At 42.1% G+C, this 25,006-nt stretch overlaps 1 protein-coding gene across 1 annotated transcript in view; it reads right to left on the bottom strand.

The window, feature by feature from the left end:
• The window catches only part of LOC139767138 (uncharacterized), a 142,446-nt gene that overhangs the window by 5,630 nt on the left and 111,810 nt on the right, over window positions 1-25,006 (bottom strand). Inside the window, exon 6 of the mRNA XM_071696162.1 lies at window positions 11,319-11,499. Coding sequence (XP_071552263.1) covers window positions 11,319-11,499 — 181 coding nt within the window. The remainder of the gene's footprint in view (window positions 1-11,318; window positions 11,500-25,006) is intronic.

The raw sequence follows: 25,006 nt of genomic DNA, 5'->3' as shown, positions 1-25,006 counted from the left end.
CTTTCACATCTCTCTTCTCCCCAACATTCTCTTTTCTTTTCTGAAAGCCTCTACAAATCTTCATCTTCGCCTCCACGATAGTGATCAAACATACCTCTAGCTATCCCTCTCAGCACATTAGCATTCAAAAGTCTATCTTTTACAGGTCTATCAATTAACACATAGTCCAATAATGCCCCCTGACTATCTCTACTACTCACATACATATACTTATGTACCTCTCTCATTTTAAACCAGGCACTCCCAATCACCAGTCTTTTTTCAGCACACATATCCACAAGCTCTTCACCAATTCCATTTACAACACTGAACATCCTATTTACATCAATTATACCCTCAACTGCCACATTACTCAACTTTGCATTCAAATCACCCACCACTATAACCCGGTCTCGTGCATCAAAGTTGCTAATGCACTCATTCAACTGCTCCCAAAACACTTGCCTTTCATGATCTTTCTTATCAAGAGCAGATGCATAGGTACCAATAATCACCGATCTCTCTCCATCCACTTTCAGTTTTAACCACAACAATCAAGAATTTAACTTCTTACACTCATCACATACTCCCAAAACTCCTGCTTCAGGAGTACTACTACTCCTTCCTTAGCTCTTGTCCGCTCACCAACCCCAAGAATTTCCCAAACCACTCTTCTCCTTTACCTTTGAGCTTCGCTTCACTCAGAGTCAAAACATCCAGAGTTTTTCCTCAAACATTCTACCTATCTCTCCTTTCTTCTCTTCTTGGTTACATCTGCACACATTCAGACACCCCAATCTGAGCTTTCGAGGAGGATGAACTCTCCCCGCTTGACTCCTCCTTCCCCATTTAGAAATTTAAGTAAAAATGTAGGGAGGGGTTTCCAGACCCTGCTCCTGCCCACTTTAGACCCTTCTACAACATAATAATACAAATAATATATATCCCTGGGGATAGGGGAGAAAAAATACTTCCGACATATTCCCTGCATGTCATTGACAGTGACTAAAAGGGAAGGGAGCTGGGGACTGGAAATCCTCCCCTCTCATTTTTAGTTTTCCTAAAGAAGGAACAGAGGAGGGGGCCTAGTGAGGATATTCCCTCGAAGGCTCAGTCCTCTGCTCTTAACGCAGTCTCATGCATCAAAACTACTAACACACTCACTCAGCTGCTCCCAAAACACTTGCCTCTCATGATCTTTTTCCTCATGGCCAGGTGCATATACACCAATAATCACCCATCTTTCCATCCACTTTCAATTTTACTCATATCAATCTAGAGTTTACTTTCTTACACACTATCACATACTCCCACCACTCCTGTTTCAGGAGTAGTGCTACTCCTTCCCTTCCTCTTGTCCTCTCGCTAACCCCTAACTTTACCCCCAAGACATTCCCAAACCACTCTTCCCCTTTACCCTTGAACTTCATTTCACTCAAATCCAAAACATCCACGTTCCTTTCCTCAAACATACTACCTATTTCTCCTTTTTTCTCATCTTGGTTACATCTAGATACATTTAGACACCCAATTTGAGCCTTCGAGGAGGATGAGCACTCCCCACGTGACTCCTTCTTCTGTTTCCCCGTCTAGAAAGTTAAAATACAAGGAGGGGAGGGTTTCTAGCTCCCCGCTCCCATCCCCTTTAGTCACCTTCTACGACACATGAGGAATGCGTGTGAAGTATTCTTTCTCCCCCATCCCCACCACACATGAAATGAAAACCCCCTTCCCCTGCATGTGCGCGAGGTAGCACTAGAAAAAGACAACAAAGTCCACATTCGTTCACACTCAGTCTCTAGCTGTCATGTATAATGTAACGAAACCACAGCTCCCTTTCCACATCCAGGCCCCACAAAACTTTCCATAGTTTACCCCAGATGCTTAACATGCCCTGGTTCAATCCACTGACAGCACGTCGACGCCGGTATACCACATCGTTCCAGTTCACTCTATTCCTTGTACGCCTTTCACCCTCCTGCATGTTCAGGCCCCGATCACTAAAAATCTTTTTCACTCCATCTTTCCACCTCCAATTCAGTCTCCCACTTCTCATTCCCTCCACCTCCGACACATATATCCTCTTGGTCAATCTTTCCTCACTCATTCTTTCCATGTGACCAAACCATTTCAAAACACCCTCTTCTGCTCTCTCAACCACGCTCTTTTTATTACCACACATCTCTTTTACCCTTTCATTACTTACTCGATCAAACCACCTCACACCACATATTGTCTTCAAACATCTCATTTTCAGCACATCCACCCTCCTCCACACAACTCTATCTATAGCCCATGCCTCGCAATCATATAACATTGTTGGAACCACTATTCCTTCAAACATACCCATTTTGCTTTCCAAGATAACTTTCTCGACTTCCACTCATTTTTCAATGCTCCCAGAACTTTTGCCCCCTCCCCTACCCAATGATTCACTTCTGCTTCCATGGTTCCATCCACTGTCAAATCCACTCCCAGATATCTAAAACACTTCAATCCCTCCAGTTTTTCTCCATTCAAACTTACCTCCCAACTGACTTGTCCCTCAACCCTACTGTACCTAATAACCTTGCTCTTATTCACATTTACTCTTAGCTTTCTTCTTTCACACACTTTACCAAACTCAGTCACCAGCCTCTGCAGTTTCTCACCCAAATCAGCCACCAGCGCTGTACCATCAGCGAATATCAACTGACTCACTTCCCAAACTCTCTCATCCACGACAGACTGCATACTTGCCCCTCTTTCCAAAACTCTTGCATTCCCCTCCATAACAACCCCATCCATAAACAAATTAAACAACCATGGAGACATCACGCACCCCTGCCTTAAACCAACATTCACTGAAAACCAATCAATTTCCTCTCTTCCTATTCATACACATGCCTTACATCCTCGATAAAAACTTTTCACTGCTTCTAACAACTTGCCTCCAACACAATATATTCTTAATACCTTCCACATAGCATCTCTATCAACTCTATCATATGCCTTCTCCAGATCCATGAATGCTACATACATATATACATTATTTTGATACTCTCGCACCCCAACTCTCATTTGACCCCTTTTTACAACTTGAACCTTTATCTTGACCTCCTGCCTCTTTCTTTTATACATCTCCAAGTCATCTGCACTATTTCCCTGCAAAAATCATCCAAATGCCTCTCTCTTACCTTTCACTAACAATCTTACTTCTTCATCCCACCACTCAATACCCTTTCCAATATGCACATCTCCCACCTTTCCCATGCCACAGGCATCTTTTGCGCAAGCCATCACTGCTTCCCTAATACATCCCATTTCTCCCCCACTCCCTTTACGTTATTAGCTCTCACCTTTTTCCATTCGACACTCAATCTCTCCTGGTACTTCCTCACACAAGTCTCCTTTCCAAGCTCACTTACTCTCACCACTCTCTTCACCCCAACATTCTCTCTTCTTTTCTGAAACCCTCTACATATCTTCAACTTTGCCTCAACAAAATAATCATCAGACATTGCTCCAGTTGCCATCTCTGCACATTAACATCCAAAAGTCTCTCTTTCGCATGCCTATCAATTAACACGTAATCCAATAACGCTCTCTGGCCATATCTCCTACTTACATACGTATACTTATGTATATCTCTCTTCTTAAATTGGGTATTTCCAATCACCAGTACTTTTTCAGCACACAAGTCTAAAAGCTTTTCACCATTTCCATTTACAACACTGAACACCCCATGTACACCAATTATACCCTCAACTGCCACATTACTCACCTTTGCATTCAAATCATCCATCACAATAAACTGGTCTCGTGCACCAAAGCTGCTAACAAACTCACTCAGCTGCTCCCAAAACACTTGCCTCTCTTAATTTTTCTTCTCATGACCAGGTGCATTGGCACCAATAATTACTCATCTCTCTCCATCCACTTTCAGTTTTACCCATATCAATCTAGACTTTACTTTCTTACACTCTATCACATACTCCCACAACTCCTGCTTCAGAAGTAGCACTACTCCTTCCTTTGCTCTTGTCCCCTCACCAACCCCTTTAATAAAATATATCATTTTATTTCATATCATTATACTTTGTCACTGTCTCCCACATTAGTGAGGTAGTGCAAAGAAACAGACAGAAGAATGGCCCAAACTATCCACAAACACATGTATAAACAAATGCCCAAACATGCATATATACTTCCCTATACATTTCAACGTATCCATACTTATACATACACAGATATACACATATATACACATGTACATATTCATATATGCTGCCTTCATCGATTCCTACCACCACCCCACCACACATGAAATGGCACCCCCCTCCCCCCGCGTGCATGCAAAGTACTGCTAGGAAAAGACAACAAATGCCACATTTGTTCACACTCAGTCGCTAGCTGTCATGCATAATGCACTGAAACCACAGCTCCCTTCCCACATCCAGGCCCCACAAAACTTTCCATGGTTTACCCCAGACACTTCACATGCCCTGGTTCAATCCACTGACAGCACGTCGACCTCGGTATACCACATCATTCCAATTCACTCTATTCCTTGCACGCCTTTCACCCTCCTGCATGTTCAGGCCCTGATCACTCAAAATCTTTTTCACACCATCCTTCCACCTCCAATTTGGTCTCCCACTTCTCCTTGTTCCCTCCACCTCTGACACATATATCCTCTTGGTCAATCTTTCCTCACTCATTCTCTCCATGTGACCAAACCATTTCAAAACACCCTCTTCTGCTCTCTCAACCACACTCTTATTACTACACATCTCTCTTACCCTTTCATTACTTACTCGATCAAACCACCTCACACCAAATATTGTCCTCAAACATATCATTTCCAGCACATCCACCCTCCTCCGCACAACTCTATCTATAGCCCACGCCTTGCAACCATATATCATTGTTGGAACCACTATTCCTTCAAACATACCCATTTTTGCTTTCCAAGATAACATTCTCGACTTCCACACATTCTTCAGCACTCACAGAACTTTCGCCCCTACCCCACCCAATGATTCACTTCTGCTTCCATGGTTCCATCTGCTGACAAATCCACTCCCAGAGATCTAACACTTCACTTACTCCAGTTTTTCTCCATTCAAACTTACCTCCCAATTGACCTGTCCCTCAACCCTACTGTACCTAATAACCTTGCTCTTATTCACATTTACTCTCAGCTTTCTTCTTTCACACACTTTACCAAACTCAGTCACCAGCTTCTGCAGTTTCTTACACGAATCAGCCACCAGCGCTGTATCATCAGCGAACAACACCTGACTCACTTCCCAAGCTCTCTCATCCAAAACAGACTGCATACTAAACATCTTTTTATTCTCTCTAAAATTTAATAATACTCTCTCACCCTAACTCTCATTTGCCCTCTTTTTCACCTCTTGTAACTATCTCTTGACATCTTGCCTCATTCTTTTATACATATCCCAGTCATTTGCACTATTTCCCTGCAAAAATCGTCCAAATGCCTTTGTGTTCTCTTTCACTAGCAATCTTACTTCTTAATCCCACCACTCACTACCTTTTCTAATCTGCCCACCTCCCACCTTTCTCATGCCACAATAACCTTGCTCTTATTCACATTTACTCTCAGCTTTCTTCTTTCACACACTTTACCAAACTCAGTCACCAGCTTCTGTACTTTCTCACCCAAATCAGCCACCAGCACTGTATCATCACGAACAACAACTGACTCACTTCCCGAGCCCTCTCATCCTCAACAGACTGCATACTTGCCCCTCTCTCCAAAACTCCTGCATTCACCTCCCTTACCACCACATCCATAACAAATTAAATAACCATGGAGACCACGCACCTCAGCCGCAATCCAACATTCATGGAGAACCAATCACTTTCCTCTCTTCCTACTCGTACACATGCCTTACATCCTCGAAAAAACTTTTCACTGCATCTAGCAACTTACCTTCCATGCCATATATTCTTAAAACCTTCCACAAAGCATCTCTATCCACCCTATCATATGCCTTCTCCAGATTCATAAATGCTACATACAAATCCATCTATATTTCTCACATACATTCTTCAAAGCAATCCCCTGATCCACATATCCTCTACCACTTCTGAAACACCCACACTGCTCTTCCCCAATCTGATGCACCGTACATGCCTTTACCCTCTCAATCAATACCCTACCATATAATTTCCCAAGAATACACAACAAATTTATACATCTGTAATTTGAACACTCACCTTCATCCCCTTTGCCTTTGTACAATGGCACTATGCATGCATCACGCCAATCCTCAGGCACTTCACCATGAACCATACATACAATGAATATTCTTACCAACCAATAAACAACACAGTCACTCCCTTTTTTCATAAATTTCACTGTAAAACCATCCAACACCACCTTCTTACTGGCTTTCATCTTCCACAAAGCTTTCACTACCTCTTCTCTATCTACCAAACCATTCTCCCTGACCCTCTCACTTTGCTTACCACCTCGTCCAAAACACCCTATATCTGCCACTCTATCATCACATTCAACAAACCAAAATACTCACTCCATCTCCTTCTCACTTCACCACTACTTGTTATCACTTACCCATTAGCCCCCTTCACTGATGTTCCCATTTGTCCTCTTGTCTTATGCACTTTTAATACCTCCTTCCGAACCATCTTTTTATTCTCCCTAAAATTTAATAATACTCTGTCATCCCAACACTCATTTACCCTCTTTTTCACCTCTTGGCCCTTTCTCTTTATCTCCTGCCAATTTCTTTTATACATTTCCCAGTCATTTGCACTACTTCCCTACAAAAATCTTCCAAACGCCTCTCTCTTCTCTTTCACTAACAATCATACCTCATCACAACACTCACTACCCTTTCTAATCTGCCCACCTCCAACCTTTATAATGCCACAAGCATCTTCTGCACAAGCCATATGTGTGTATATGTATATATGTATATATATGTATATGTATATACGTATGCATGTTTGAGGACATATGTGTGTTTATGTATATATGTATATATATATATTGATTATACTTTGTCGTTGTCTCCTGCTTTAGCAAGGTAGCAAAAGGAAACAGACGAAATTATGGCCCAACCCACCCAAATACACATGTATATACATACACGTCCACACACATACCACATCCCAATGTATACATACATATACACACACAGACATATACATATATACACATGTACATAATTCATACTGTCTGCCCTTATTCATTCCCATCACCACCCCGCCACACATAAAATGAAAACCCCCTTCCCCCACATGTGCGTGAGGTAGCACTAGGAAAAGACAACAAAGACCACATTCGTTCACACTCAGTCTCTAGCTGTCATGTATAATGTACTGAAACCACAGCACCCCTTCTACATCTACGCCCCACAGAACTTTCCATGGTTTACCCCAGACACTTCACATGCCCTGGTTCAATCCAATGACAGCACATCGACCCCAGTGTACCACATCATTTCAATTCACTCTATTCCTTGCACACCTTTCACCCTCCTGCATGTTCAGGCCCCGATCACTCAAAATATTTTTCACTCCATCTTTCCACCTCCAGTTTGGTCTCCCACTTCTCCTTGCTCCCTCCACCTCTGACATATATAGCCTCTTAGTCAATCTATCCTCACTGACTTTCTCCATGTGACCAAACCATTTCAAAACACCCTCTTCTGCTCTCTCAACCATACTCTTTTTATTACCACACATCTCTCTTACCGTTTCATTACTTACTCGATCAAACCACCTTACCCCACATATTGTCCTCAAACATCTCCTTTCCAGCACATCCACCCTCCTGCGCACAACTCTATATATAGCCGACACCTTGCAACCATATAACATTCTTGAAACCACTATTCCTTCAAACATACCCATTTTTGCTTTCCAAGATAACCTTCTCGACTTCCACACATTTTTCAAGGCTCCCAGAACTTTCACCCCCTTCCCCACCCTATGATTCACTTCCGCTTTCTTGGTTCCATCTGCTGCCAAAGCCACTCCCAGATATCTAAAACACTTCACTTCCCCCACTTTTTCTCCATTTAAACTTACCTCCTAAATGACTTATCCCTCAACCCTACTGTAACTAATAACCTTACTCTTATTCACATTCACTCTCAGCTTTCTTCTTTCACACACTTTACCAAATTCAGTCATCAGCTTCTGCAGTTTCTCACCCGAATCAGCCACCAGCGCTGTATCATCAGCGAACAACAACTGACTCACTTCCCACGCTCTCTCATCCACAACAGACTGCATACTTGCCCCTCTTTCCAAAACTCTTGCATTCACCTCCCTAACAACAGCATCCATAAACAAATTAAACAACCATGGAGACATCACGCACCCCTGCCGCAAACCAACATTCACTGAGAACCAATCACTTTCCTCTCTTCCTACACGTACACATGCCTCACATCCTCGATAAAAACTTTTCACTGCTTCTAACAACTTACCTCCCACACCATATATTCTTAATACCTTCCACAGAGCATCTCTATCAACTCTATCATATGCCTTCTCCAGATCCATAAATGCTACATACAAATCCATTTGCTTTTCTAAGTATTTCTCACATAAATTCTTCAAAACAAACACATCCTCTACCACTTCTGACACCACACTGCTCTTCCCAAATCTGATCCTCTGTACATGCCTTCACCCTCTCAATCAATACTCTCCCATATAATTTTCCAGGAATACTCAACAAACTTATACCTCTATAATTTGAGCACTCACTCTTATCCCCTTTGCCTTTGTACAATGGCACTATGCAAGCATTCCGCCAGTCCTCAGGCACCTCATCATGAGTCATATATACATCAAATAACCTTATCAACTAGTCAACAACACAGTCACCCCCTTTTTTAATAAATTCCATGGCAGTACCATCCAAACCCGCTGCCTTCCCGGCTTTCATCTTCCGCAAAGCTTTTACTACCTCTTCTCTGTTTATCAAATCATTCTCCCTAATCCTCTCACTTTGCACACCACCTTGACCAAAACACCCTATATCTGCCACTCTATCATCAAACACATTCAACAAACCTTCAAAATACTCACTCCATCTCCTCTCCTTGTTTTCACCTCCCCATTAGCCCCCTTCACTGATGTTCCCATTTGTTCCCTTGTCTTACGCATTTTATTTACCTCCTTCCAAAAAATCTTTTTATGCTCCCTAAAATCTATTGATACTCTCACCCCAATTCTCATTTGCCCTCTTTTTTGCCTCTTGCACCTTTCTCTTGACCTCCTGCCTCTTTCTTTTATACATCTCCCAGTCATTTGCATTATTTCCCAGCAAAAATCGTCCAAATGCCTCTCTCTTCTCTTTCACTAATAATCTTACTTCTTCATCCCACCACTCATTCTTTCACACTCAGTCTCTAGCTGTCATGTATAATGCAACGAAACCACAGCTCCCTTTCCACATCAAAGCCCTACAAAACTTTCCATGGTTTACCCCAGACGCTTCACATGCCCTGGTTCAATCCATTGACAGCAAGTCGACCCCAGTATACAACATTGTTCCAATTCACTCTATTCCTTGCATGCCATTCACCCTCCTGCATGTTCAGGCCCCGATTACTCAAAATCTTTTTCATTCCGTCTTTCCAGCTCCAATTTGGTCTCCCAATTCTCTTCATTCCCTCCACCTCTGACGCATATATCCTCTTTGTCAATCTTTCCTCATTCATTCTCTCCATGTGACCAAACCATTTCAAAACACCCTCTTCTGCTCTCTCAACCACACTCTTTTTACACATAAATATACACATATACACAAGTACATACTCATACTTGCTAGCCTTCATCCATTAATCCACCCCACAGCAAACAGCATCACCATCCCCGGCAACAGCGAAGTAGGGTCAGGAAACATAAAAAGAAACGCTACATGTACTCGCATCTAATATCTAGCTCTCAAGTGTAATGCTCCAAAATCACAGCTTCCTTTCCACAGCCAGGCCCCATAAATCTTTCCATTGTTTACTCCAGATGTTTCACATGCCTTGGTTCAGTTCACTGACAGCATTTTGACCTTGGTATCCCACATCATTCCAATGCACTTTATTCCTTGCAAGCCACTCACTCTCCTGCATGTTCAGGCCCTGATTGCTCAAAATCTTTTTCACTCCATCCTTCCACCTCCAATTTGGTCTCCCACTTCTCCTTGCTCCCTCCACCTCTGACACATATATCCTTTTTGCCAAGCTTTTCTCACTCATTTTCTCTATATGTCCAAACCATTTCATCAAATCCTTTTCTGCTCTCTCAACCACACTCTTTTTACTACCACACACCTCTTTCCCTTTCATTACTGATGCAATCAAACCACCTCATATCCCATATTGTCCTTAAACATTTCATTTTCAACATATCCACCCTTCTTCATACAATCCTATCCATAGCCTATATCTCACAACCATATAATATTGTTGGAATTACCATTCCTTCAAACATCTCCATTTTCACTCTCCGAGATAACATTCTTTCCACATCACTCCCAAAACCTTCACCCCTTCCCCACCCTATGAAGCACTTCCACTTCCATGGTTCCTATTGCTGCTAAGTCTATTCCCAGATATCTAAAACACTTCACTTCCACAAATTTTTCTTCAATCATACTCACATCCCAACTAACTTACCCCTCTACCCTGCAGAACCTAATAAAAATAACAAACCAAAAATATCACAAGTAAACATTCATGCATCAGCAAAGGGACAGCATGCATGGGTGTATTGGTATATTATAGGCCCATGCACATGACTCATGCATCATACATGAAGCAGACTCTTTACGTAACTTCCTCATTTATCATACATTTTACAATCTTTTTCTAACTTTTTTATTTGGCACTCTCTCATATAAGCAATATGTGCATTTTTTCAAAAACTGAAAAACAGCTTGACAGAGATGTATGGAAATACTGCTTTTACTCAAAAACTGTGAACAGACAAGGATAATTACCAACAGTAGAAAGGAAGAATCCTGAAAAAAATGAAGGTTGGAAAGAACATCCATATCTTACATGGATCAGAGACATCATGTAACAGGCTAGTACTTAGGGCCATGGGACAATAACTCATCACTGAGTTGAGAAAATTGGCCCTGGGAACAACCAAAGGCTGCTATCACGAAATAAGTAGGGATATTTAGGGATACTCACCTCAACACACGGCAAAGCATTAAGAGGATTCTAATCCACTGAGATCATAGAGATACTCTTACAGTTTCCAAAGCAAACTGATCTTGAAGAAAAATGGTAGACTGAATACTAAAAGAACATTTTGACAATGTAAAAGAAAAATCTCAAACTTACCTCTTTCATATATTCATCTAAACCCTTAGGGTTACTAACATATTTTGGGATCACAACTGAAGCTGCCATAACGTTTGGTCCACATACTGCAATACCAAAACTCCTCTGTGTTGATGAAGTGCTCCTCCCAGCATACACACGATCAGCAACACCACCTCCAAGAGCCAATCTATGGTTCTGTCTAAAAACATATTAAAAGCATCTTAAGTGATGTAATCTTCACAACAATTTCACAATCCACTTTCAGTTTTACCCTCATCAACCCGAAGCCATTTCCTTACACTCGCAAAATCCCACAACAGTTAGCAGTAGTGCTAACTCTCCTACCTTTTGCCCTCGCTCCAACCCCGACTTTATCCCTAAGACATTCCCAGAGCATTCTTTCCCTTTACCCTCTCTTTTTTCTCACCTCAGTTACAACCAAACACATTCACACACCCAAGCTTGTGCCATCAGGGAGAATGAGCACTCCTCATCAGTCTGTGGGTCACTTCCTTACACTCTTTCACACACTGCCCTAACTTCGGCTTCAGCAGTATGGTTACCCCCATTTTTTTTTTGGTTTTTGCCCTTACTTCAACCTCTGACTTTATCCCTGAGAAACACATGTAATTGATATATATCATTCCATACATATTCACCATTTCATACATCAGTTAGTGAGGACATGTTGACAAAGAAGATATATATGCCAGAAGGAACAGGGAGAAACGGGAGACCAAATTGGAGGTGGAAGGATGAAGTGAAAAGATTTTGAGTGATCAGGGCCTGAACATGCAGGAGGGTGAAAGGTGTGCATGGAATAGAATGAACTGTAACGATCTGGTATACTGGGTCGATGTGCCATCAGTGGACTGAACCAGAGCTTGTGAAGCATCTGGAATAAACCATGGAAAGTTCTGTGGGGCCTGGATGTGGAAAGGGAGCTGTGGTTTTGGGCATTATTACATGACAGCTAGAGACTGAGTGTGAACGAATGGGGCCTTTGTTGTCTTTTCCTAGCGCTACCTCGCACACATGAGGGGGGAGGGGGATGTTATTCCATGTGTGGCGAGGTGGCGATGGGAATAAATAAAGGCATACAGTATGAATTATGTACATGTGTACATATGTATATGTCTGTGTGTGTATATATATTTGTACATTGAGATGTATAGGTATCTATATTTGCGTGTGTGGACGTGTATGTATATACATGTGTATGGGGGTGGGTTGGGCCATTTCTTTTGTCTGTTTCCTTGTGCTACCTTGCAAATGCGGGAGACAGCAACAAAGCAAAATGATAATAATAATAATATAAATAATATATTTTCTTTTTTTTCATTATATTCGCCATTTCCAGCATTAACAAGGTAGCATTAAGAACAGGTGATTGAGCCTTTGAGGGAATATCCTCGGTCGGCCCCCTCCTCTGTTTCTTCTTTAGGAAAACTAAAAACGAGAGGGGAGGATTTCCAGTCCCCGGCTCCCTTCCCTTTCAGTCACCTTCTACAACACACAGGGAATACGTGCATGGGAAGTATTCTTTCTCCCCTATGTAGGAGAGAAAGAATACTTCCCATGCATTCCTCACATGTCGTAGAAGGCGACTAAAGAGGACAAGAGCGGGAGGCTGGAAACCCTCCCCTCCTTGTATCTTTACTTTCTAAAGGGAAACAAAAGAAGGAGTCACGCGGAGAGTGCTCATCCTCCTCGAAGGCTCAGATTGGGGTGTCTAAATGTGTGTGGATGTAAACAAGATGAGATAAAAGGAGAGATAGGTAGTATGTTTGAGGAAAGAAACCTGGATGTTTTGGCTCTGAGTGAAACGAAGCTCAAGGGTACAGGGGAAGAATGGTTTGCGAATGTCTTTGGAGTAAAGTCAGGGGTTAGTGAAAGGACATGAGCAAAGGAAGGAGTAGCAATACTCCTGAAACAGGAGTGGTGGGAGTATGTGATAGAGTGTAATAAAGTAAACTCTAGATTGATATGGGAAAAACTGAAAGTTGATGGAGAGAGATGGATGATGAATGGTGCATATGCACCTGGGCATGAGAAGAAAGATCATGAGAGGCAAGTGTTTGGGAGCAGCTGAGTGAGCATGTTAGTAGTTTTGATGCACGAGACCGGGTTATAGTGATGGGTGATTTGAATGGAGAGGTGAGTAATGTGGCAGTTGAGGGAATAATTGGTGTACATGGGGTGTTCAGTGTTGTAAATGGAAATGGTGAAGAGCTTGTAGATTTATGTGCTGAAAAAGGACTGGTGATTGGGAATACCTGGTTTAAAAAGAGAGATATACATAAGTATACATATGGGAGTAGGAGAGATGGCCAGAGAGCATTATTGGATTACGTGTTAATTGATAGGCACGCAAAACATAGACTTTTGGATGTTAATGTGCTGAGGGGTGCAACTGGAGGGATGTCTGATCATTATCTTGTGGAGGCGAAGGTGAAGATTTGTAGAGGTTTCCAGAAAAGAGGAGAGAGCGTTGGGGTAAAAAGAGTGGTGAGAGTAAGTGAGCTTGGGAAGGAGACTTGTGGGAGCAAGTACCAGGAGAGACTGAGTACAGAATGAAAAAAGGTGAGAACAAAGGACGTAAGGGGAAAGGGAGAGGAATGAGATGTATTAAGGGAAGCAGTGATGGCTTGCGCAAAAGATGCTTGTGGCATGAGAAGAGTGCGAGGTGGGCAGATTAGAAAGGGTAGTGAGTGGTGGGATGAAGAAGTAAGATTATTAGTGAAAGAGAAGAGAGAGGCATTTGAACAATTTTTACACGGAAATAGTGCAAATGACTGGAAGACGTATAAAAGAAAGAGGCAGGAGGTCAAGAGAAAGGTGCAAGAGGTGAAAAAGAGGGCAAATAAGAGTTGCGGTGAGAGAGTATCATCAAATTTTAGGGATAATAAAAAGACATTTTGGAAGTAGGTAAATAAAGTGCGTAAGACAAGGGAACAAATGGGAACTTAAGTGAAGGGGGCTAATTAGGACGTGATAACAAGTAGTGGTGATGTGAGAAGGAGATGGAGTGAGAATTTTAAAGGTTTGCTGATTGTGTTTGATGATAGAATGGGAGATATAGGGTGTTTTGCTCGAGGTGGTGTGCAAAGCGAGAGGGTTAGGGAAAATGATTTGACAAACAGAGAAGAGGTAATAAAAGCTTTGTGAAAGATAAAAGCCAGCAAGGCAGCAGGTTTGGATGATATTGCAGTGGAATTTATTAAAAAAAGAGGATGACTGTATAGTTGACTGGTTGGTAAGGTTCTTTAATGTATGTATGATTCATGGTGAGATGCCTGATGATTGGCGGAATGCTTGCATATTGCCAATGAACAAAGGCAAAGGGGATAGAAGTGAGTGCTCAAATTACAGAGGTTTAAATTTGTTGAGTATCCCTGGAAAATTACATGGAAGGGTATTGATTGAGAGGTTGAAGGCATGTACAGAGCATCAGATTGGGGAAGAGCAGTGTGGTTTCAGAAGTAGTAGAGGATGTGTGGATAAGGTGTTTGCTTTCAAGAATGTATGTGAGAAATATTTAGAAAAGAAAATGGATTTGTATGTAGCATTTATGGATCTGGAGAAGGCACATGATAGAGTTGATAGAGATGCTCTGTGGAAGGTATTAAGAATATATGGTGTGGGAGGCAAGTTGTTAGAAGCAGTGAAAAGTTTTTATTGAGGATATAAGGCATGTGTACGTGTAGAAGAACAGGAAAGTGATTGGTTCTCAATGAATGTAGGTTTGTGGCAGGGGTGTGTGATGTCTCCATGGTTGTTTAATTTGTCTATGGATGGGGTTGTTAGGGAGGTGAATGCAAGAGTTTTGAAAAGAAGGGCAAGTATGTAGTCTGTTGTGGATGAGAATCCTTGGGACGCGAGTTAGTTGTTGTTCGCTGATGATACAGCGCTGGTGGCTGATTCATGTGAGAAACTGCAGAAGCTGGTGACTGAGTTTGGTAAAGTGTGTGAAAGAAGAAAGCTGAGAGTAAATGTGAATAGGAGCAAGGTTATTAGGTACAGTAGGGTTGAGGGTCAAGTCAAATGAGAGGCAAGTTTGAATGGAGAAAAACTGGAGGAAGTGAAGTGTTTTAGATACCTGGGAGCACATTTGGCAGCAGATGGAACCATGAAAGCGGAAGTGTATCATAGGGTGGGGGAGGGGGCGAAAATTCTGGGAGCATTGAAGAATGTGTGGAAGTCGAGAACATTATCTCGGAAAGCAAAAATGGGTATGTTTGAAGGAATAGTGGTTCCAACAATGTTATATGGTTGCGATGGGTAGGCTATTGATAAAGTTGTGCGGAGGAGGGTGGATGTGCTAGAAATGAGATGTTTGAGGACACTATGTGGTGTGAGGTGGTTTGATCGAGTAAGTAATAATAGGGTAAGAGAGATGTGTGGTAATAAAAAGAGTGTGGTTGAGAGAGCAGAAGAGGGTGTTTTGAAATGGTTTGGTCACATGGAGAGAATGAGTGAGGAATGATTGACCAAGAGGATACACATGTCAGAGGTGTAGGGAACGAGGAGAAGTGGGAGACCAAATTGGAGGTGGAAACATGGAGAGAAAAAGATTTTGAGTGATCAGAGACTGAACATCCATGAGGGTGAACGGCATGCACGGAATAGAATGAATTGAAACGATGTGGTATACTGGGGTCGAGATACTGTTAATAAATTGATCCAGGGCATGTGAAGCGTCTGGGGTAAACCAAGGAAAGTTCTGTGGGACCTGGATGTGGAAAGGGAACTGTGGTTTCGGTGCATTACTACAAGACAGCTAAAAACTGAATGTGAACGAATGTGGCCTTTGTTGTCTTTTCGTAGCACTACCTCGCACACATGAGAGGGGAGGGGGTTGTTATTTCATGTGTAGCGAAGTGATGATTGGAGTGAATAAAGGCAGACAGTATGAATTATGTACATGTGTATATATGTATATGTCTCTGTGTGTATATATATGTATATGTTGAGATGTATAGGTATGTATATTTGCGTTTGGAGATGGGTACGTATATACATGTGTATGTGGGTGGATTGGGCCATTCTTTGGTCTGTTTCCTTGTACTACCTCGCTGACGCGGGAGACAGCGACAAAGCAAAATTACACATATATATGTATATATATATATATATATATGGTTTCAGAAGTAGTAGAGGATGTGTGGATCAGGTGTTTGCTTTAAAGAATGTATGTGAGAAATACTTAGAAAAGCAAATGGATTTGTATGTAGCATTTATGGATCTGGAGAAGGCATATGATAGAGTTGATAGAGATGCTCTGTGGAAGGTATTAAGAATATATGGTGTGGGAGGAAAGTTGTTAGAAGCAGTGAAAAGTTTTTATCGAGGATGTAAGGCATGTGTACGTGTAGGAAGAGAGGAAAGTGATTGGTTCTCAGTGAATGTAGGTTTGCGGCAGGGGTGTGTGATGTCTCCATGGTTGTTTAATTTGTTTATGGATGGGGTTCTTAGGGAGGTGAATGCAAGAGTTTTGGAAAGAGGGGCAAGTATGAAGTCTGTTGGGGATGAGAGAGCTTGGGAAGTGAGTCAGTTGTTGTTCGCTGATGATACAGCGCTGGTGGCTGATTCATGTGAGAAACTGCAGAAGCTGGTGACTGAGTTTGGTAAAGTGTGTGAAAGAAGGAAGTTAAGAGTAAATGTGAATAAGAGCAAGGTTATTAGGTACAGTGGGGTTGAGGGTCAAGTCAATTGGGAGGTGAGTTTGAATGGAGAAAAACTGGAGGAAGTGAAGTGTTTTAGATATCTGGGAGTGGATCTGGCAGTGGATGGAACCATGGAAGCGGAAGTGGATCATAGGGTGGGGGAGGGGGCGAAAATTCTGGGAGCCTTGAAGAATGTGTGGAAGTCGAGAACATTATCTCAGAAAGCAAAAATGGGTAGGTTTGAAGGAATAGTGGTTCCAACAATGTTGTATGGTTGCGAGGCGTGGGCTATGGATAGTGTTCTGCGCAGGAGGATGGATGTGCTGGAAATGAGATGTTTGAGGACAATGTGTGGTGTGAGGTGGTTTGATCGAGTAAGTAACGTAAGGGTAAGAGAGATGTGTGGAAATAAAAAGAGCGTGGTTGAGAGAGCAGAAGAGGGTGTTTTGAAATGGTTTGGTCACATGGAGAGAATGAGTGAAGAAAGATTGACCAAGAGGATATATGTGTCGGAGGTGGAGGGAACGAGGAGAAGAGGGAGACCAAATTGGAGGTGGAAAGGTGGAGTGAAAAAGATTTTGTGTGATCGGGGCCTGAACATGCAGGAGGGTGAAAGGAGGGCAAGAAATAGAGTGAATTGGAGCGATGTGGTATACTGGGGTTGACGTGCTGTCAGTGGATTGAATCAAGGCATGTGAAGCGTCTGGGGTAAACCATGGAAAGCTGTGTAGGTATGTATATTTGCGTGTGTGGACGTATGTATATACATGTGTATGGGGGTGGGTTGGGACATTTCTTTCGTCTGTTTCCTTGCGCTACCTCGCAAACACGCGAGACAGCGACAAAGCAAAAAAAAAAAAAAAATATATATATATATATATATATATATATATATATATATATATATATATATATACATATATATATATATATATATATATATATATATATATATATATATATATATATATATATTTTTTTTTGTTGCTGTCTCCCGCGTTTGCGAGGTAGCGCAAGGAAACAGACAAAAAAAATGGCCCAACCCCCCCCATACACATGTATATACATACGTCCACACACGCAAATATACATACCTACACAGCTTTCCATGGTTTACCCCAGACACTTCACATGACCTGATTCAATTCACTGACAGCACATCAACCCCGGTATACCACATCGATCCAATTCACTCTATTCCTTGCCCTCCTTTCACCCTCCTGCATGTTCAGGCCCCGATCACACAAAATCTTTTTCACTCCATCTTTCCACCTCCAATTAGGTCTCCCACTTCTCCTCGTTCCCTCCACCTCTGACACATATATCCCTCTTGGTCAATCTTTCCTCACTCATTCTCTCCATGTGCCCAAACCATTTCAAAACACTCTCTTCTGCTCACTCAACCACGCTCTTTTTATTTCCACACATCTCTCTTACCCTTACGTTACTTACTCGATCAAACCACCTCACACCACACATTGTCCTCAAACATCTCATTTCCAGCACATCCATCCTCCTGCACACAACTCTATCCATAGCCCATGCCTCGCAACCATACAACATTGTTGGAACCACTATTCCTTCAAACATACCCATTTTTGCTTTCCGAGATAATGTTCTCAACTTCCACACATTCTTCAAGGCTCCCAGGATTTTCGCCCCCTCCTCCACCCTATGATCCACTTCCGCTTCCATGGTTCCATCCGCTGCCAGATCCACTCCCAGATATCTAAAATACTTTACTTCCTCAAGTTTTTCTCCATTCAAACTTACCTCCCAATTGACTTGACCCTCAACCCTACTGTACCTAATTACCTTGCTCTTATTCACATTTACTCTTAACTTTCTTCTTTCACACACTTTACCAAACTCAGTCACCAGCTTCTGCGGTTTCTCACATGAATCAGCCACCAGCGCTGTATCATCAGCTAACAACAACTGACTCACTTCCCAAGCTCTCTCATCCCCAACAGACTTCATACTTGCCCCTCTTTCCAAAACTCTTGCATTCACCTCCCTAACAACCCCATCCATAAACAAATTAAACAACCATGGAGACATCACACACACATATATATATATATATTTTTTTTTTTTTTTGCTTTGTCGCTGTCTCCCGCGTTTGCGAGGTAGCGCAAGGAAACAGACGAAAGAAATGGCCCAACCCACCCCCATACACATGTATATACATACGTCCACACACGCAAATATACATACCTACACAACTTTCCATGGTTTACCCCAGATGCTTCACATGCCCCGATTCAATCCACTGACAGCACGTCAACCCCGGTATACCACATCGATCCAATTCACTCTATTCCTTGCCCTCCTATCACCCTCCTGCATGTTCAGGCCCCGATCACACAAAATCTTTTTCACTCCATCTTTCCACCTCCAATTTGGTCTCCCACTTCTCCTCGTTCCTTCCACCTCCGACACGTATATCCTCTTGGTCAATCTTTCCTCACTCATTCTCTCCATGTGCCCAAACCATTTCAAAACACCCTCTTCTGCTCTCTCAACCACGCTCTTTTTATTTCCACACATCTCTCTTACCCTTACGTTACTTACTCGATCAAACCACCTCACACCATACATTGTCCTCAAACATCTCATTTCCAGCACATCCATCCTCCTGCGCACAACTCTATCCATAGCCCACGCCTCGCAACCATACAACATTGTTAGAACCACTATTCCTTCAAACATACCCATTTTTGCTTTCCGAGATAATGTTCTCAACTTCCACACATTCTTCAAGGCTCCCAGAATTTTCGCCCCCTCCCCCACCCTATGATCCACTTCCGCTTACATGGTTCCATCCACTGCCAGATCCACTCCCAGATATCTAAAACACTTCACTTCCTCCAGTTTTTCTCCATTCAAACTCACCTCCCAATTGACTTGACCCTCAACCCTACTGTACCTAATAACCTTGCTCTTATTCACATTTACTCTTAACTTTCTTCTTTCACACACTTTACCAAACTCAGTCACCAGCTTCTGCAGTTTCTCACATGAATCAGCCACCAGCGCTGTATCATCAGTGAACAACAACTGACTCACTTCCCAAGTTCTCTCATCCCCAACAGACTTCATACTTGCCCCTCTTTCCAAAACTCTTGCATTCACCTCCCTAAGAACCCCATCCATAAACAAATTAAACAACCATGGAGACATCACACACCCCTGCCGCAAACCTACATTCACTGAGAACCAATCACTTTCCTCTCTTCCTACACGTACACATGCCTTACATCCTCGATAAAAACTTTTCACTGCTTCTAACAACTTTCCTCCCACACCATATATTCTTAATACCTTCCACACAGCATCTCTATCAACTCTATCATATGCCTTCTCCAGATCCATAAATGCTACATACAAATCCATTTGCTTTTCTAAGTATTTCTCACATACATTCTTCAAAGCAAACACCTGATCCACACATCCTCTACCACTTCTGAAACCACACTGCTCTTCCCAAATCTGATGCTCTGTACATGCCTTCACCCTCTCAATCAATACCCTCCCATATAATATACCAGGAATACTCAACAAACTTATACCTCTGTAATTTGAGCACTCACTCTTATCCCCTTTGCCTTTGTACAATGGCACTATGCACACATTCCACCAATCCTCAGGCACCTCACCATGAGTCATACATACATTAAATAACCTTACCAACCAGTCAACAATACAGTCACCCCCTTTTTTAATAAATTCCACTGCAATACCATCCAAACCTGCTGCCTTGCCGGCTTTCATCTTCCGCAAAGCTTTCACTACCTCTTCTCTGTTTACCAAATAATTTTCCCTAACCCTCTCACTTTGCACACCACCTCGACCAAAACACCCTATATCTGCCACTCTATCATCAAACACATTCAACAAACCTTCAAAATACTCACTCCATCTCCTTCTCACATCACCACTACTTGTTATCACCTCCCCATTTGCGCCCTTCACTGAAGTTCCCATTTGCTCCCTTGTCTTACGCACTTTATTTACCTCCTTCCAGAACATCTTTTTATTCTCCCTAAAATTTAATGATACTCTCTCACCCCAACTCTCATTTGCCCTTTTTTTCACCTCTTGCACCTTTCTCTTGACCTGTCTCTTTCTTTTATACATCTCCCACTCAATTGCATTTTTTCCCTGCAAAAATCGTCCAAATGCCTCTCTCTTCTCTTTCACTAATACTCTTACTTCTTCATCCCACCACTCACTACCCTTTCTAATCAACCCACCTCCCACTCTTCTCATGCCACAAGCATCTTTTGCGCAATCCATCACTGATTCCCTGAATACATCCCATTCCTCCCCCACTCCCCTTACCTCCATTGTTCTCACCTTTTTCCATTCTGTACTCAGTCTCTCTTGGTACTTCCTCACACAGGTCTCCTTCCCAAGCTCACTTACTCTCACCACCCTCTTCACCCCAACATTCACTCTTCTTTTCTGAAAACCCATACAAATCTTCACCTTAGCCTCCACAAGATAATGATCAGACATCCCTCCAGTTGCACCTCTCAGCACATTAACATCCAAAAGTCTCTCTTTCGCACGCCTGTCAATTAACACGTAATCCAATAACGCTCTCTGGCCATCTCTCCTACTTACATAAGTATACTTATGTATATCTCGCTTTTTAAACCAGGTATTCCCAATCATCAGTCCTTTTTCAGCACATAAATCTACAAGCTCTTCACCATTTCCATTTACAACACTGAACACCCCATGTATACCAATTATTCCCTCAACTGCCACATTACTCACCTTTGCATTCAAATCACCCATCACTATAACCCGGTCTCGTGCATCAAAACCACTAACACACTCATTCAGCTGCTCCCAAAACACTTGCCTCTCATGATCTTTCTTCTCATGCCCAGGTGCATATGCACCAATAATCACCCACCTCTCTCCATCAACTTTCAGTTATACCCATATCAATCGAGAATTTACTTTCTTACATTCTATCACATACTCCCACAACTCCTGTTTCAGGAGTATTGCTACTCCTTCCCTTGCTCTTGTCCTCTCACTAACCCCTGACTTTACTCCCCAGACATTCCCAAACCACTCTTCCCCTTTACCCTTGAGCTTCGTTTCACTCAGAGCCAAAACATCCAAAACATACTACCTATCTCTCCTTTTTTCACATCTTGGTTACATCCACACACATTTAGGCACCCCAGTCTGAGCCTTCGAGGAGGATGAGCACTCCCCGCGTGACTCCTTCTTCTGTTTCCCATTTTAGAAAGTTAATAAAAGGAGGGGAGGATTTCTGGCCCCCCGTTCCCGTCCCCTCTAATCGCTTTCTACGACACGCGAGGAATACGTGGGAAGTATTCTTTCACCCCTATCCCCAGGGATAATATACATATATATATACATATACACATACACACACATACACATACATACGCACATATACACACACACACACATACATATATATACATATGAAAAATGTAAGAAACAATTTAGAAAACTGAAACTTCTAGCTTGAAATGAATGAAAAAATGAATGTCACATAATGGTTCAACCTCTGGCAATGGAAAAAGGAAATGTATAATTTATTTACACAAACGTCAATAGCAGTTCTCATCAATTTAACCACTGTATCAATAAGCTTCAATGTCTAAGCTACATTTTTCTCCAATTTCACTATTTTCTTGTCAAAACACCATGTATGAAACTATCACTCCAGTAACACAACTATAAACATTTACTATATATATATTTATATCCATATACATATATATATTTTTTTTTTCTTTTTTTCTTTTTTTTTTCCAAAAGAAGGAACAGAGAAGGGGGCCAGGTGAGGATTTTCCCTCTAAGGCCCAGTCCTCTGTTCTTAACGCTACCTCGCAAATGCGGGAAATGGCGAATCGTATGAAAAAAAAATATATATATACATATACACACATACATATACATATATATATATTGTGGTGGCTGTGGTAGGGTGAGGGCCAGTAATCCGTGCAGGGTTGTCAACAAAGGTCTGAGCTTGTGTCTCTCATTACTGGTACAACTGTTTCAACCAGCCTTGACCTCACACGCTCACAAAATATATTTTCTGCTGTTTTCTCGAGCAGTAAGGTGGAGTGTGACAGGTGGTGGCGTTGTGGTGCTGCTCTCTGGTAGGTGGTGGTGTTGTGGCACAGCTGTGGTGGTGGGTGACAGAGCTGTGGTGGTGGATAATGATGTGGTAGAAAGTGAAGGTGGTGGTGATGTATTAGCGGGTATTGGTGTAGAGGTGTTAATGTATCGGGATGCAGGTGTGATGCTGTTGTGTTGGACATTGGTAGTGCTATGATAGTGGCAGAGCTGTGTTAGCTGCAGGGCTGTGATAGTGGCAGAGCTGTGTTAGCTGCAGGGCTGTGTTTGCGGAGATGCTTTGTGGAAGGTGTTACGAGTGTATGGTGAGGGAAGAAGGCTACAGGAAGCCTTGATGAACTTTTATTAAGAAAGTAAGGCGTGTGTGCGATTAGGAAGAGAGGAGAGTGAGTGGTGCAGGTGATGGATGTATGTCAAGAGGGTGTGATGTCACCATGGCTGTTTAAGCTGTTTGTAACGGGGCGGTGAGGAAGGTAAATATATATATATATATATATATATATATATATATATATATATATATATATATATATATATATATATATGTAAAAAAAATGCTGTGAGGTATATTGTTTGTGATGCAGCTGACTGGGATATTGGTAATTCAAAATGTTGGTTCTAAGTCATGGTAGGGTTGAGGTGGCATGGGGTCCAGTGGGAATTAATACTACATGTTAAGATCACAGATTTTTCTTCACAGATTTTTCCTAGAAATATGGAAGAAAACAGCCACCAAGTCACCTTAAATTTTCTGTTCTCCCTAAGATGATTACTGTTCAAATTTATGATGGTATTCAGTTCACTGTCTTTACTGGCACTTTAATATATCTACCTATCTATCTTTTTGTGATTGCCCCAGGACTCTATTTTACGAAAGAGTCCTTTTGTAATCCAGAACTTCCTTTCCAGTGGCTCCTTCAGCCCAATGCTGCACTGCTTCCAATAGCATGAGAATGATGGACTCCTTTATAGGGAGAAGTTCTTTGACGAGACTGTATCTCCAATGATACAGCCTTGCCAAAAGTGATTTTTTATGTACAGTGTAACCTCATGCAGGTGAGTTACTGCCCAAGTATTCTTTCGTGTCTCAGAAGGCAACTAAGGGGTGGGTGTGGGGGTCTGGAAATCCTCCCCTCCTGTATTTCTTTCCAAGAGAAGGTACAGAGCAAGGAGCCAGACACGGAAGTTTTCTTTTAAGGCTCATTCATTTGTTCTTGATGCTACCTCACTGATTTGAGAAATGGTGAACATAGATGAAAGAAAGAAAATAAGACTTTTTCTTTATGAAAACTCGCCATTTCCTTTGTGAGTCAGTTAGCATTAAGAACAGATGACAAAGCATTTGAGAGAAAATTCCTCATGACTCCTAGCTCTTTTTTTTTCTTTTTTTTTTAAGTATGTGTCAGAACTGGAGGGAACAGGAACCAAGATACCAGATTGGAGATGGAAATGTGGAGTGAAAGAGATTTAAAGTGATTGGAGCCTGAACATGCAGGAGGGTGAAAGATTTGCATGGAATGGAGTGAACTCGAATAAAGTGGTATGCTGGGGTCAGAGTGCTGTCATTGGAGTGTACGAGGACATGTGAAGCATCCAGTGTAAACCATGGAAAGGTCTCTGGGGACTGGTTGTGGATAGGGAGCTGTGGACGTGATGCATTACATGTAATAGCTGGAGAGCGAATGTGGCCTTTCTTCATCTGTTTCTGGAACTACCTTGCTAACACGGGAAAGAGCAATCTAGTATGTGGGGTAAGAGAGGAGAATGTAAATGTCTGTTTTCTTTTCCTTCATGCATTTGTGCTGTTTCCTGTGGGGCAGGGTGGCTTCAGGAATGGATGAAGGTGAGCAAGAATGAATATGTACGTGTGTGTGTATATATATATATATACATGTATATATG

Source organism: Panulirus ornatus, chromosome 59 (genome assembly GCF_036320965.1).
Source record: "Panulirus ornatus isolate Po-2019 chromosome 59, ASM3632096v1, whole genome shotgun sequence".
Taxonomy (NCBI): domain Eukaryota; kingdom Metazoa; phylum Arthropoda; class Malacostraca; order Decapoda; family Palinuridae; genus Panulirus; species Panulirus ornatus.
This window is presented reverse-complemented; position numbering and strand designations above follow the sequence as displayed.